Raw genomic sequence first — 13035 nt, 5'->3', positions numbered from 1 at the left:
ATTCTGGTGAACCTTCTCTGGACCCTCTCCAATGCCAGCACATCTTTTCTTAGATAAGGGCCCCAAAACTGCTCAGAATACTCCAAGTGTGGTACTTGCTTTTATGTTCTAGTCCTCTAGAAATGAACTCTAACATTGCATTTGGTTTCCTTACTTTAGAGAATCCTGCACGAGGACTCACAAGTCCCTTTGCAGCTCTGATTTCTGAATTTACTCCCTGTTTAAAAAATATTGTTAAAGGGTATCCTAGTCAACCTTATGCTATTGAATTTTTATTTTGTGTAGGATGGAATCAACAGAGAAGTGTGAAGCAATCATTGCTCATTTCAACGGGAAATTCATTAAGATGCAGCCAGGAGTTCCAGGTGAGTCAATTTCAAATACATTTCACCCATTGGGGTTAGGGTGGAGCGGAGATAGTAGGCTCATATTTAAGATCATGGGGCAGTGTGGGATGAGGGGTTGGGGAGGCCTGTTTGCACAAGTGCCTCTTGTCCTCCAGCATGTTTGCCAACACTCTTTGTCCTTGCAGCTCCTTCAGAACCTCTGCTGTGCAAGTTTGCAGATGGTGGACAGAAGAAACGACAGAATCAGAACAAGTACCTGCAGAATGGCAGAGCCTGGCCCAGAGACGGAGAGCCGGTAAGGAGTGTTGCTTGCATCTGTTCCCCACCCACCCTCCCGGGTTCCTTCAGCCACTGCAAGGGTAGTGCGAGGCAAGTCTGCAGCAACAGAAGTTCCCTCGCCACCCCCTCTTGACCCTAGAACAGGCTGACCTATATTATTTATGCAGGCTCTCTTACTCCCCCCACTTCATAGAGTTCAGTTTATTCTTTAACTGCTGCCCTTTTCCAACCTCATATCCTGACCTATATTATTTATTGCTGACCTATATTATTTATGCAGGCTCTCTTACTCCCCCCACTTCATAGAGTTCAGTTTATTCTTTAACTGCTGCCCTTTTCCAACCTCATATCCTTCCCCACCCCACTATTTGCCCACCACCTCATGTCTACTGAAACGCACCAACTGCCTGTTAAGAAGCCCCTCTGATTCCACAATTCCCATCCTTCTCTCCAAATTTTTTCCCAGTCTCACCCGTTCCCGTTTCTGTTATTTCTTCCAATTCTCTGAGATCAGTACCTTCCTCCAATTCTAGCTGTTTTATCCTCCCTGAATTGAATTGCGCCACTGTTAGCAGCTGTACTTTCAGTGTCCTGGGCCGCCAAGCTGTGGTGCTGCCCCTTCTCACCTTTTTAGGAAACTCTTCAAAGCTTGGCTTTTTGAGCTTTTCGTTATTTGTCTCAGAGTCCCCTTCTATGGCTCGGAGTTCAATTCTGTCTGATAATGCTCCAAAGAAACACCCTGGATGATTTACTACAGAAAACTCTCGGCCATTTGGCACCCATGGGGAATGGAAGTCATTGCATGCATGAGAATTGCTCATAGAACTATTACTGTAAATCACACACTGGTATTCTATTCATAAACCTTCAAATAAATAGGCTGACTATATGTCATCTCCTTACCCTTTAAAATAACAATGCATTGCACTGTGATTCTGCATTTTAGAACTATTATTATTGCTGTATTTCTATAATATTGTAAAATATGGTAAAAATAAATCAAATGAATGACTGCACTCAATATCATATTATATCCTAAATCTTCAAAGTGGATCTTGCTGCTCATCAACCGACAGCTGCAAGTCCCTCATGTATCAACATCAATACTCTAAATATGTCTCTTTATATTTGTTTTGCATAACACTTGAAATAAAATTCACTAGTTGAGCTTATCTTACTGAAAAAAACAATTTTATTCAAGCTATATAGGTTAACCTGGGTTAGATTACCACTTAAAGTAGTCCCTTCATTCTAACTGCCTGACAATCAGTGTAATGTATTTACTGTGTCCTGGATACTTGAATGGCATTTCATCAGGTTCATCAGAGCTTTTGTGAGTCAAAACTGAAGCCTGAGGAGACTTTGGCTGACTAGCTTTCTTGCCATTTTCATGAGAACTCCGATGGTTGTCCGTCATATCCGATGACAGTGAAACCTGTGTGGGAGAGTTTTTAAAGTGGAAATGCTGTTGCACTCGGGTGGTTCCACTCTCTTGACCTCGGAAGTCCGGGTCCAGTGGTACGAGCAAGCGTCACAAACTGGGGTCTTCCTTGGTTGCAGTGGATAACCATGACGTCTTCTGTGCCTTGTCATGCCCTTCCCTCTCCACGGAGTGTTGCAGTATCACCTTCCTGATTGTTGACCGCATTCACCCAATCCACCAGAGCTGACTTCACATGTTAAACAGGCACGTCCCTTTCTCACCAGGGTATGAGGCCACTGGCTTCCCTCACCTGGTTTAGCCCGCTTGTCAAAGTGGTGCACTGGGCTGTGGCCGGTGTCACATGCAAACAGCTACTTGGAGCCACAGGTTAGAAGTGAGTGTCTGGTGGGGACCAAAGGTGAGTGAGCTGTCCCAGATTGGACATGACAGACCCCCTTACCAGTGGGGCTACCCTTCCCTTGACACCCCGTACACCCCATGAGAACTCTAGATGCATAAATACTAAACAAGTGAAGGCTGACTACATATAAAAGCCACTAAAGAAATGCAGGTTGTTATTGTTGTCCCCCTGACCAAGTTCCAGATGCGAGCGGCTCTTTCAGAACCTGTGGGTGATGGGGCCATCTCATGTTGTACCGAATACACACCGTCCTCTGGTGTGAAAAACTACCCCTCAGATCCCTTTTAAACCTTTCCCCTCTTACTTTGAATCAGTGCCCTCTTGTTTTCGATTCCCTTTCTCTGGGAAAAAGACTGTGTGTATTCACCCTATCTAAGCCCTCATGATTTTATACACCTCTGTAAGATCACCCCTCAGTCTCCTACACTCCTAGGAACACAGTCCTAGCCCACCCAACCTTTTCTTGTAACTCAGACCATCAAGTCTTGGCAACATTCTCAAAAATCTTCTTTGCACTCTTTTGGTCCAGAAACATTGATTGTCCATTTCCCTCCACCAATGCTGCCTGACCCATTGAGTTCCTCCAGCAGTTAGTTTATTTTTGCTCATGTGTCTCTGTCCTGTTCTAAGTGTAGTTGTATTTAGCATTAGACATGTAGGTAAGTCATATCTGGGATGTCATTGTACATATGTTATGATGCTTGTTAGTTTGTTGTGAAGGAGTTGGTACAAGTTCTGAAGAGCTCCATAGTTATCCACTGCAGTCATGCTATTGTGACATTGGACTACCTTGCAATACATTATATAAGAAGATTTAATATTTTAAGGTTGGAGGTACAGAAGCCTGAAGTCCCACATCACCAGGTTTAGGAATAGCTATTCGATTCTCAAACCAACGGGCACATTCCTAATTGCAACCCTATGACAACTTTGATCTCTTTGCACAAAAAATTGACTTTCTTTGTTGTAATTATGTTCTTTCTTGCAAATATTGTGTACAACTTGTACACAATGTTTAATTGTTGTGGATGCTGCTTATCTGATGCTCTGTGCCTGTGATGCTGCTTCAAGTAAGTTTTTCACTGCACCTATGCACACATGTACAATAATAAACTCGATTTTGACTTTGGAATAAGAGGAATTGCTACCTGCTATGTGCCCTGTTATTAAGATAATTATTACTGATTTATTCTTTCAGGGTACAATGACACTGACCTATGACCCAACCACTGCTTTGCAAAATGAGTAAGTAGATTTGTCTCTTCTGTAATAACTCTCGCACTTGAGCTTCAGAGATTTCCCACCTCTTCAGTCACTTTGACCCCATTCCCCAATTACAGAGGGTGAATAACCCCATTCCCCAATTACAGAGGGTGAATAAGATCCTGCACTCCTACTCCTTCACCCACCCGCCCCAGAGGGGCCTCCAAGGAACACCCTCTCATCACAGCCAGACTTGTGGGGTCCTAAATAAATACAGAATTTCTCTGAGGTGTTCTCCCTTCTTCTGCCTTGGCTAGAGATTGCTTCCAAAAGGAGTGTTCTAGGTTGGTCCTCAAGTAGGGGGAGGAGTGAATTTTTGTGACATCTGCCCCTTGTGGAGTGCTGAATTTCCATCCTGCTCAGCTCTCGGGCAAGGGATTAGTGGGTTACCGATCTGGGGGATGGAGCTACCTGAGGGATTGTTTGGTGAGTGATGTTAGTGCAGAGGGTGGGGAGAACCTAAAGTGTGGGTGAGTGGTTTAATTACCTTTCTGGTTTCCAATTCAGTGTTGTGCGTTTTAAAAGCATGTTGAGCATTGCACAAGGAGTAACATCATAACGTGGCTAAGACAGGGGAATAGTGTCGGGGTTGCAAGAGCCAGCCCTGACATAAAGCACCCTGGCAAGACCCACACTCAGTGATTAGGAACAGCTTCTTCCCCTGCACCATCAAAATTCTGAACGGTCCATGAACCCATGAACCCTATCTCTCTATTCCATTTTTTAAAACTACTTATTTAATTTTGTAATTTATAGTCACTTTACGTCTTTGCATTGTACTGCTGCTGCAGAGTCACAGATTTCATGTTATGTAAATCAGAGGTAATAAATGTGATTCTGATTCAGAAAATAAGTGACACAAAATGGCCCAAAAGTGGTCATTATTAAATTTAACTCATCTTCATTGCATTTATATTTCTTTGTAGCCTATCATTGAATGACTTAATGAGGGGTCAGCCAGTAAAAGCAGGCCAGGAGTTGGTTGTCATGGAGTGGCAATGGAGAGAAACTAGATCAAAGGACTGGATAGGGAGTAGCTTAGCAATTAAGTGATTACCAATGCCTCAAGCCTGTCTGTCTTCTGTTTTGCTCTAGATTTTATTCCAGTCCATACAGTATTGCGCCTAACAGGATGATCGCACAGACATCTATTACACCCTACATCACCTCACCTGTTTCCTCATTTCAGGTGAGTGCTTGGAGTTAACCTTGTGAAAAGGCAGGAAACGTTGCCATGCAACCTCTAGGGTCCTTTTACATGCAAATCCAGGATAATTATGCAAGGAGCTCTGAAGAAAAGAACTTAAAAAAATCAATAAGCAATATCATTTATTAGTTTTGTAACCATTGGAGATCAGGAACAAAGACTGCGTGGCTCTCAGTCAAGATCCTTCAAAGTTGTTGCGCAAGTTGACAGGGTGCTTAAGAAGGCTTATGGTATCCTGGCCTTCATTAGTCAGAGTTCTGAGTTCAAGAACCATGAGGTAATGTTGCTGTTCTAGTTAGACCACACATGGAGTAATACATTCATTTCCAGTCACTTCATTATAGGAAGGATGTCGAAGCTTTAGAGAGGGTATAGAGAAGATTTACCAGGATACTGCCGAGATTAGAGAATGTCTAGGTGTTTTTTCTTCAGAGCAAAGGAGGATGGGAGGCAGTTTGATAGATATGCATAGAAAGAAGCATAGTATGGTCAACTAGAACCTTTTTCCCTGGGCGGCAATGGCCAGTACCAGAGGCATCCATTTAAGGTGAGTGGAGGAAGGTGAGTGGAGGGAGATGCTAGAGTTCGATTTTTTACACAGAGAGTGGTAGGTGCCTGGAATGCAGTTCTGGGGGTGGTGGTAGAGGCAGGTACATTAGGGACATTTAAGTCAAGTTTATTGTCATTTCGACCATAAGCTGCTGGTACAGTACACAGTAAAAACAAAACAACATTCCTGCAGGACCCTGGTGCTACATGAAACAACACAAAACTACACTAGACTATGTGAGACAGCACAAGGCTACACTAGACTACGTAAAAACAACATAAAAACTGCACTAGACTACAGACCTGCACAGGACTACATAAAATGCACAAAACAGTGCAGGGCAGTACAATAATTAATAAACAAGACAATAGGCACAGTAGAGGACAAATTACAATATAATAATAAATGATGTAGATGTCAGTCTAGACCCTGGGTATTAAGGAGTCTGATGGCTTGGGGGAAGAAACTGTTGCACAGTCTGGTCGTGAGAGCCCAAATGCTTCGGTACCTTTTGCCAGATGGCAGAAGGGAGAAGAATTTGCGTGGGGTCCTTCACAATACTGTTAGCTTTGTGGGTGCAGCGTGTGGTGTAAATGTCTGTAATAGCGGGAAGAGAGACCTTGATGATCTTCTCAGCTGACCTCACTATCCGCTGCAGGGTCTTGCGATCCGAGACGGTGCAATTCCCGAACCAGGCAGTGATGCAGCTCCTCAGGATGCTCTCGATACATCCTCTGTAGAATGTGGTGAGGATGAGGGTGGGAGATGGACTTTTCTCAGCCTTCGCAGAAAGTAGAGATGCTGCTGGGCTATCTTGGCTATAGAGCTGGTGTTGAGGGACCAGGTGAGATTCTCTGCCAGGTGCACACCTAGAAATTTGGTGCCCTTAACGATCTCAACAGAGGAGCTGTCGATGTTCAGCGGAGAGTGGTCACTCCGTGCTCTCCTGAAGTCAACAACCATCTCTTGTTTTGTTCACACTCAGAGACAGGTTGTTGGCTCTGCACCAGTCCGTTAGCCGCTGCACCTCCTCTCTCTATGCTGACTCATTGTTCTTGCTGATGAGACCCACCACAGTCGTGTCATTGGCAAACTTGATGATGTGATTCGAGTTGTGTATTGCAACACAGTCGTGGGTCAGCAGAGTGAACAGCAGTGGACTGAGCACACAGCCCTGGGGGGCCCCCGTGCTCAGTGTGATGGTGTTGGAGATGCTGCTCCCGATCCGGACTGACTGAGGTCTCCCAGTCAGGAAGTCCAGGATCTAGTTGCAGAGGGAGGTGTTCACCCCAGCAGTTTCATCTTTCCAATCAGGTGCTGAGGAATGATTGTGTTGAATGCTGAACTAAAGTCTATGAACAGCATTGAAATGTATGTGTCTTTTTTGTCCAGGTGGGTGAGGGCCAGGTGGAGGGTGGTGGCAATGGCGTCGTCTGTTGAGCGGTTGGGACGATACGCGAACTGCAGGGGGTCTAGTGAGGGGGGCAGCAGGGTCTTTATGTGCCTCATGTCAAGCATCTCGAAACATTTCATGATGATGGATGTGAGAGCAACAGGACGGTAGTCGTTGAGGCAGGATACTGAAGACTTCTTCGGCATGGGGACGATGGCTGTTCGGTAGGTTCATAGATGAAAGAAAAGTGGAGGGTTATGGGCTGTGTAGGAGGGATGGGTTGGATTGATTGTGAAATAGGTTTATGTAGGTCAGTGCAACATTGTGGGCCAAAGGATCTGTCATTGGTTGTAGAGTTCTATGTTAACCTGTTGAATTCGACAGTCTCTTTTCCCTTTCCAGTTGAGGTGGCAAAGAGGACAGGAACTGGCTTTAGAGGAGGGGTCAAAGGAAGGAAAGTCATGTGATCACATCGCTGGGACCCGCCAGAGTTGTCAACTGTATTATCAGACTTGGAAAGGGTAGAGGTGGAAGGTGAAACAAATTTTAGGTTCAAAGTGACACACAAGTTGCTTTTTAAAAGACTTGTAAAGATAACAAAAGAGTGACAGCAAAACATCACAAGAAATTTTCATAAATGTTATAGTTTTTCTTTGAATTGCATCACTGGGTTTCATAACATCTAACAGGACTGCTTTTGTACCTCTTCCAAAAAATGGCATTTGCATTGACGTGGTGGTTGCCAATTTAGTTGACTTGTGGCCTGGTGGCTTAAGTTCAAATGCTACCAGGCCTATGGGAATTTAAATTGTTTAAAAGAGAGTTTTTGTGCAATAATCTATTAAATGGGACGCCACAGTAACATAGCTGTTAGCATAGTGCTATTAAAGCTCGGGATGTCGGAGTTCAATTCCGGAGTCCTCTGTAAGCAAGTTTGTACGTTTCTTTCCGTGTGCACGTGGGTTTCCTCCGGGTACTCCAGTTTAGAAACATAGAAAACCTACAGCACAATACAGGCCCTTCAGCCCACAAAGTTGTGCCGAACATGTCCCTACCGTAGAAATTAGTAGGCTTGCCTATAGCCCTCTATTTTACTAAGCTCCATGTACCTATCTAAAAGTCTCTTAAAAGACCCTACCGTTTCCTCCCACAGTCTAAAAACGTACCATTTCGTAGGTTACATCAAAGTTGCTGGTGAACGCAGCAGGCCAAGCAGCATCTATAGGAAGAGGCGCAGTCGACGTTTCAGTCCTGACGAAGGGTCTCGGCCTGAAACGTCGACTGCGCCTCTTCCTATAGATGCTGCTTGGCCTGCTGCGTTCGCCAGCAACTTTGATGTATGTTGCTTGAATTTCCAGCATCTGCAGAATTCCTGTTGTTTCCATTTCATAGGTTAATTGGTTATTGTAAATTGCCCCGTGGTTAGGTTAAGGTTAAATTGGTGGGTTGCTGCGTGGCGCAGCTCGAAGGGCCGGAATGGCCTGTTCCGTGCTGTATCTCTAAATAAAGTAACATATCCTCTGAGAACTCTACCTTCCTCCAATTCTGACTTCTTGCTCATCCTTGAAGATATTCGCTCCACCACTAGCAGGTCTGTCATATTTGATTAGGGACCTTAAGATAAAGGAACCCTTAGAAGTCAGTGATTATAATATGATAGAATTCACCCTGCAGTTTGAGAGGCAGAAGCTAAAATCAAGTGTGTCAGTATTACAATGGAGCAAAGGGAATTACAGAGGCATGAGAGAGCATTTGGCCAAATTTGAGTGGAAGGGGACACTAGCAAGGATAATGGCAGAACGGCAATGGCTGGAGTTTCTGGGAGCAATTCAGAAGGCGTGGAATAGATACATCCCAAAGAAGAAGTAGTATTTTAAGGAGAGGATGAGGCAACCATGGCTGATGAGGGAAGTCAAAGACAGCATAAAAGGAAAAGAGAGGGCATTTAATACAGCTAAAACTAATGGGAAGTTAGAGGACTGGGAAGCTTTATGAAAACCAACAGTAAGCAACTAAAAAAGCTATAAGGAGAGAAAAGATGAAATATGAAGGTAAGCTAGCCAATAATATAAAAACAGATACCAAAGGTTTTTTCAGATATATAAAGAGTAAAAGAGAGGTGAGAATGTATATTGGACTGCTGGAAAATGACGCTGGTGAGGTAGTAATGGGGGACAAAAAATGGCGAATGAACTGAATAAATATTTTGCGTCAGTAATCACTGTGGAAGACGCTAGCAGAATGCCAGAAAGTTGAGTGTTGGGGCAAAAGTGAGTGTAGTTGCTATCACTAAGGAGAAGGTGCTTAGGAAGCTGAAAGTTTTGAAGATAGACAAGTCATCAGGACCAGATGGACTACATCCCAGAGTTCTGGAAAAAGTAGCTGAAGAGATTGTAGAGGCATTAGTAATGATCTTTCAAGAATCACTAACCTGACTTCAGTGGCTGGTAAGATGTTGGAATCCATTAATAAAGATGAGGTTTCAGGGTTTTTGGAGGCACATGATGAAATAGGCTGAAGTCAGCATGGTTTTTGCCATTTTCCTAGAGTAACTCCAGATCCACCAATGTGGTTAGTACTTTAACAGCCTCTAGTTTGGAGGCAATTCAAGATAGACAACAGAGATGAGGAGGAATTTCTTTTGCCAGAAGGTGGTGAATCTGTGGAATTCATTGTCACAGACGGCTGTTGAGATCAAGTCATTGGGTATATTTAAAGTGGAGGTTGATAGGTTCTTGATTAGTAAGGACATCAAAGGTGACAGGGAGAAGGCGTGATAATGGGATTACGAGGGATAATAAATCAACCATGATGGAATGGCAGAGCAGACTCGAGGGGCGGAATGGTCTAATTCTACTCCTACGTCTTATCATCTTAAGCTTTCAACCGCTTAGATCCAAGCTCCCTAATCTCTCTGCCTTTTTCTTTTTCCTCCCTTTTGTTGATTCCTAAAACTTACCTCATCATCCAAACTTTTAGTGCTGATATTTAAATTATAATCTCATTCTGTGGCTTTCTGTCAAAATTCTCCTTGACAAGACTCCTGTGAATTGACTTGGGATGTTTTACTGTAGTTCAGTATCTGGCCGCACAATGGTTAAGGTACTGAAATAGCAGCAAGAGTTCTGGCCTGTTGACCCAGAGGCATCAGTTCAAATCCTGCCGTGGTAGTTGGGAATTTAAATTTATGTATTGAATAAATCTGAAATTAAAGTAAGTCATGGTATTGAATTTTAGTTAATTTTATGGCATCTTTTTAAAGAAAACTTGTCATTTTAGTGATGATACTGAAGTGTGATTAAAAGTTCATCAGATCCACTGATGCCATTCAGGGAGGGAAAATCTGCCATTGCCCTCTTTGTAACTCTACATCCACCAATGCGGTTAGTACTTTAACAGCCTTCAGTTTGGAAGCAATTCGAGATGGACATTAAGTGCTGGCTTCAGTAGCTTCCACGCGCTTTAAGCCAATAACTACAAAGCATTAAAGTGATATATGAATGCAGGCTGTTGTTGATTGCTCTCTTGTGTTGTGGCACACACAGGTCCATAACCCCTCCTGGATGCACCATCAATCATATCTTATGCAGCCTATGGTAAGCTTTCTTTTATCTGTGTTCCTCTTTCAGATTCCGGCTTCTGTCAAATGTTAAGGGTCTACCATTATCATTAGCAATAGTAACATTTCTACCATTAAGTCTCCTCGCGCCCTCCTTTCTTTTTAACCGCGATGGTGCTGCTGCCTTCTCGACGACCTCTGGCACTCTGCTTGTTGCCTGCTATGCCCGTTTCAGCTAGAGGAGCTGCCCAGCAGACACCATAGGGGGCCAGGATCTCAGCAGACTTCCCACCCATCCTTACCTCGCTTTCCAGCCTCTTTCTGAACCAGGAGAGATTGGCGACAAATTCTGCCCTTTATCCTACGCGGGGTCACCTTGCTAAGTAGGGGATATGGAGACACAGTGAGTAATTGTTGGTGAGTAAGGATGAGGGGTGTTGGGTGAAACAGTAAGGAGGTTTTAAATGGGCAGTTCTTAAAGGGGAGCAGAGAGAATCTGAGGACAAATATTGGGGGGACATTAAAGTGAAGTGCACAAGGACTTTACTGGGAACATACAGTAGGGGAGGGTGTCATCTCTTTGATGCTCAGCTATCAGTATGACTTCCTCTGCCTAATTCACCATTCACTGTTGAATTCAGGCACAAGGCCTGAGTTCTGGAAGTCTTGTCCCCATGTTAACATCTCAGGCAGAATGAGAAACCAGAAAGTGCTTAACTGTGCCGTTTATTTTTGAAGGGAACAGTAATAACCCCCACAATGGACCACACCATGTCGATCCAACCCACGTCAATGATGGGACCATTAACCCAACAGCTTAGTCACCTCTCCCTGGGCAGCACTGGCACGGTAAGTACAGCCCACCTTGGCGGTTATCTGGGAGCGTAGGGACAAGTGAGTGTAGAGCTCAACTGAAAGCAGTTTCTTTGGTGTTATTCAAGGTTTTACAATGTGTAGCATGTCTCTGAGTAATGTTGATGGTGAAGGTCTCAAACATTAGCTCTCATGTTTGTTGCAAGTGACCTTGGCTGTTCTCTAGGATGCAGGGAGAGGGGTGGTGTGGGAAAGGGGCAGAAAGCGGAGAGGGTTAGAGTCATAGAGTGCTAAAGCACACAAACGGGCCCTTCAGCCCTTCTAGTCCATGCCGAACTGTTATTCTGCCGGGTTCCATCAATCAGCACCTATCCAAACTTCTCTTAAATATTAAAATTAAACTCGCGTCCACCACTTCCACTGGCAGCTCATTCCACACTCGCACTGCCCTCTGAAGTTCCCTTAAATATTTAAATATTTCACCTTTCACTCTAAACCTATGGCCTCTAGTTCCACTCTCACTCTATGGGGAAATACCCTGTAGGCACTCATCCTATCTATATGCTTCATAATTTTGTATATCTCTATAAGATCTCCCCTCATTCTCCTGTGCTACAGGGAATTAAGTCCTGACCTGGTCAACCTTCTCAAGTCCTCAAATCCCAGCAACATTCTTGTAAATTTTCTCTGCACGTTTTCAATCTTATTGATGTCTTTCCTGTAGATAGGTGACCAGAAATGCATACAATACTCTAAATTTGGCCTCACCAAAGTCTTGTACAACTTCAACATAACATCCCATCTCATTCTCAATGGCGCAAACACGAGGAAATCTGCAGATACTGGAATTTCAAGCAACACACATAAAAGTTGCTGGTGAACGCAGCAGGCCAGGCAGCATCTATTGGAAGAGGTACAGTCAACGTTTTGGGCCAAGACCCTTCATCAGGACTGATTTATGAAGGCCATTGAAGCTCCCTCAAAGTCACAAGTGAGTACAGGAGCAGCCATTGTTATGATGGTCAGTCCTGTCCCTCAACATTCAACCAACAATATCAACTAAGCTCACGCCTGCTGACAGCTGCCAACCTCCAACCAGTGTTGACCAGGGGAGGGGGAAATCCAACCAGAGTTCCCTCCACTTAGCACTAAGGTCATGAGATGTGCAGCATGTTAAACATGAGCAACCTCAGAACAGAACAGGTGTTATTATCACCTTATTATAGGAAAAGGTGGAATCTTTAGAGAGACTGAAGAGGAGATTTACAGGGTACTGCTTGGATTAAAGAGCACGTATTATGAGGGAAGGTTAAGTGAGCTAAGACTTTTCTCTTTGGAGCAAAACTTGTTTTGCATGCCATCCTTACAGGTCATTTCACCACATCAACACATCAAGATAGTACAAGGGAAAACAATAATGGAATGCAGAATAAATTGTTACCGTTATGAGACAGTGCAGTGCAGGCCAACAATAGGGTAATGGCCACGATGAGGTAGATTATGAGGTGAAGAATTCATCTTGTTATACGATAGGTCTGTAACAGCAGGATAGCAGTTGACCGTGAGCCTGGTGGTACGTGCTTTCAGGATTTTTTATCTTCTGCCCGATGGGAGGGGGAAGAAGTGAGAATGTCTGGGATGGGAGGAGTGTTTGATTATGTTGGCTGCTTTACCAAGACAGCAGGAAGTGTAGACAGAGTCCATGAATGGGGGTCTGGTTTCTGTGATGCACTGAGCTGTGTCCACAACTCTCTACAGTTTCTTGTGTAATGGCCTTTGC

At 44.0% G+C, this 13035-nt stretch overlaps 1 protein-coding gene across 11 annotated transcripts in view; it reads left to right on the top strand.

The window, feature by feature from the left end:
- The window catches only part of LOC134340291 (RNA-binding motif, single-stranded-interacting protein 2-like), a 260578-nt gene that overhangs the window by 219894 nt on the left and 27649 nt on the right, over nucleotides 1–13035 (top strand). For all 11 annotated transcript variants that reach the window (XM_063037346.1, XM_063037347.1, XM_063037345.1 and 8 more), the window contains 6 exons: nucleotides 286–365; nucleotides 533–642; nucleotides 3669–3715; nucleotides 4829–4922; nucleotides 10429–10479; nucleotides 11181–11291. In XM_063037346.1, coding sequence (XP_062893416.1) covers nucleotides 286–365; nucleotides 533–642; nucleotides 3669–3715; nucleotides 4829–4922; nucleotides 10429–10479; nucleotides 11181–11291 — 493 coding nt within the window. The remainder of the gene's footprint in view (nucleotides 1–285; nucleotides 366–532; nucleotides 643–3668; nucleotides 3716–4828; nucleotides 4923–10428; nucleotides 10480–11180; nucleotides 11292–13035) is intronic.

The sequence above is a fragment of the Mobula hypostoma genome, chromosome X1 (genome assembly GCF_963921235.1).
Source record: "Mobula hypostoma chromosome X1, sMobHyp1.1, whole genome shotgun sequence".
Lineage (NCBI taxonomy): Eukaryota > Metazoa > Chordata > Chondrichthyes > Myliobatiformes > Myliobatidae > Mobula > Mobula hypostoma.
This window is presented reverse-complemented; position numbering and strand designations above follow the sequence as displayed.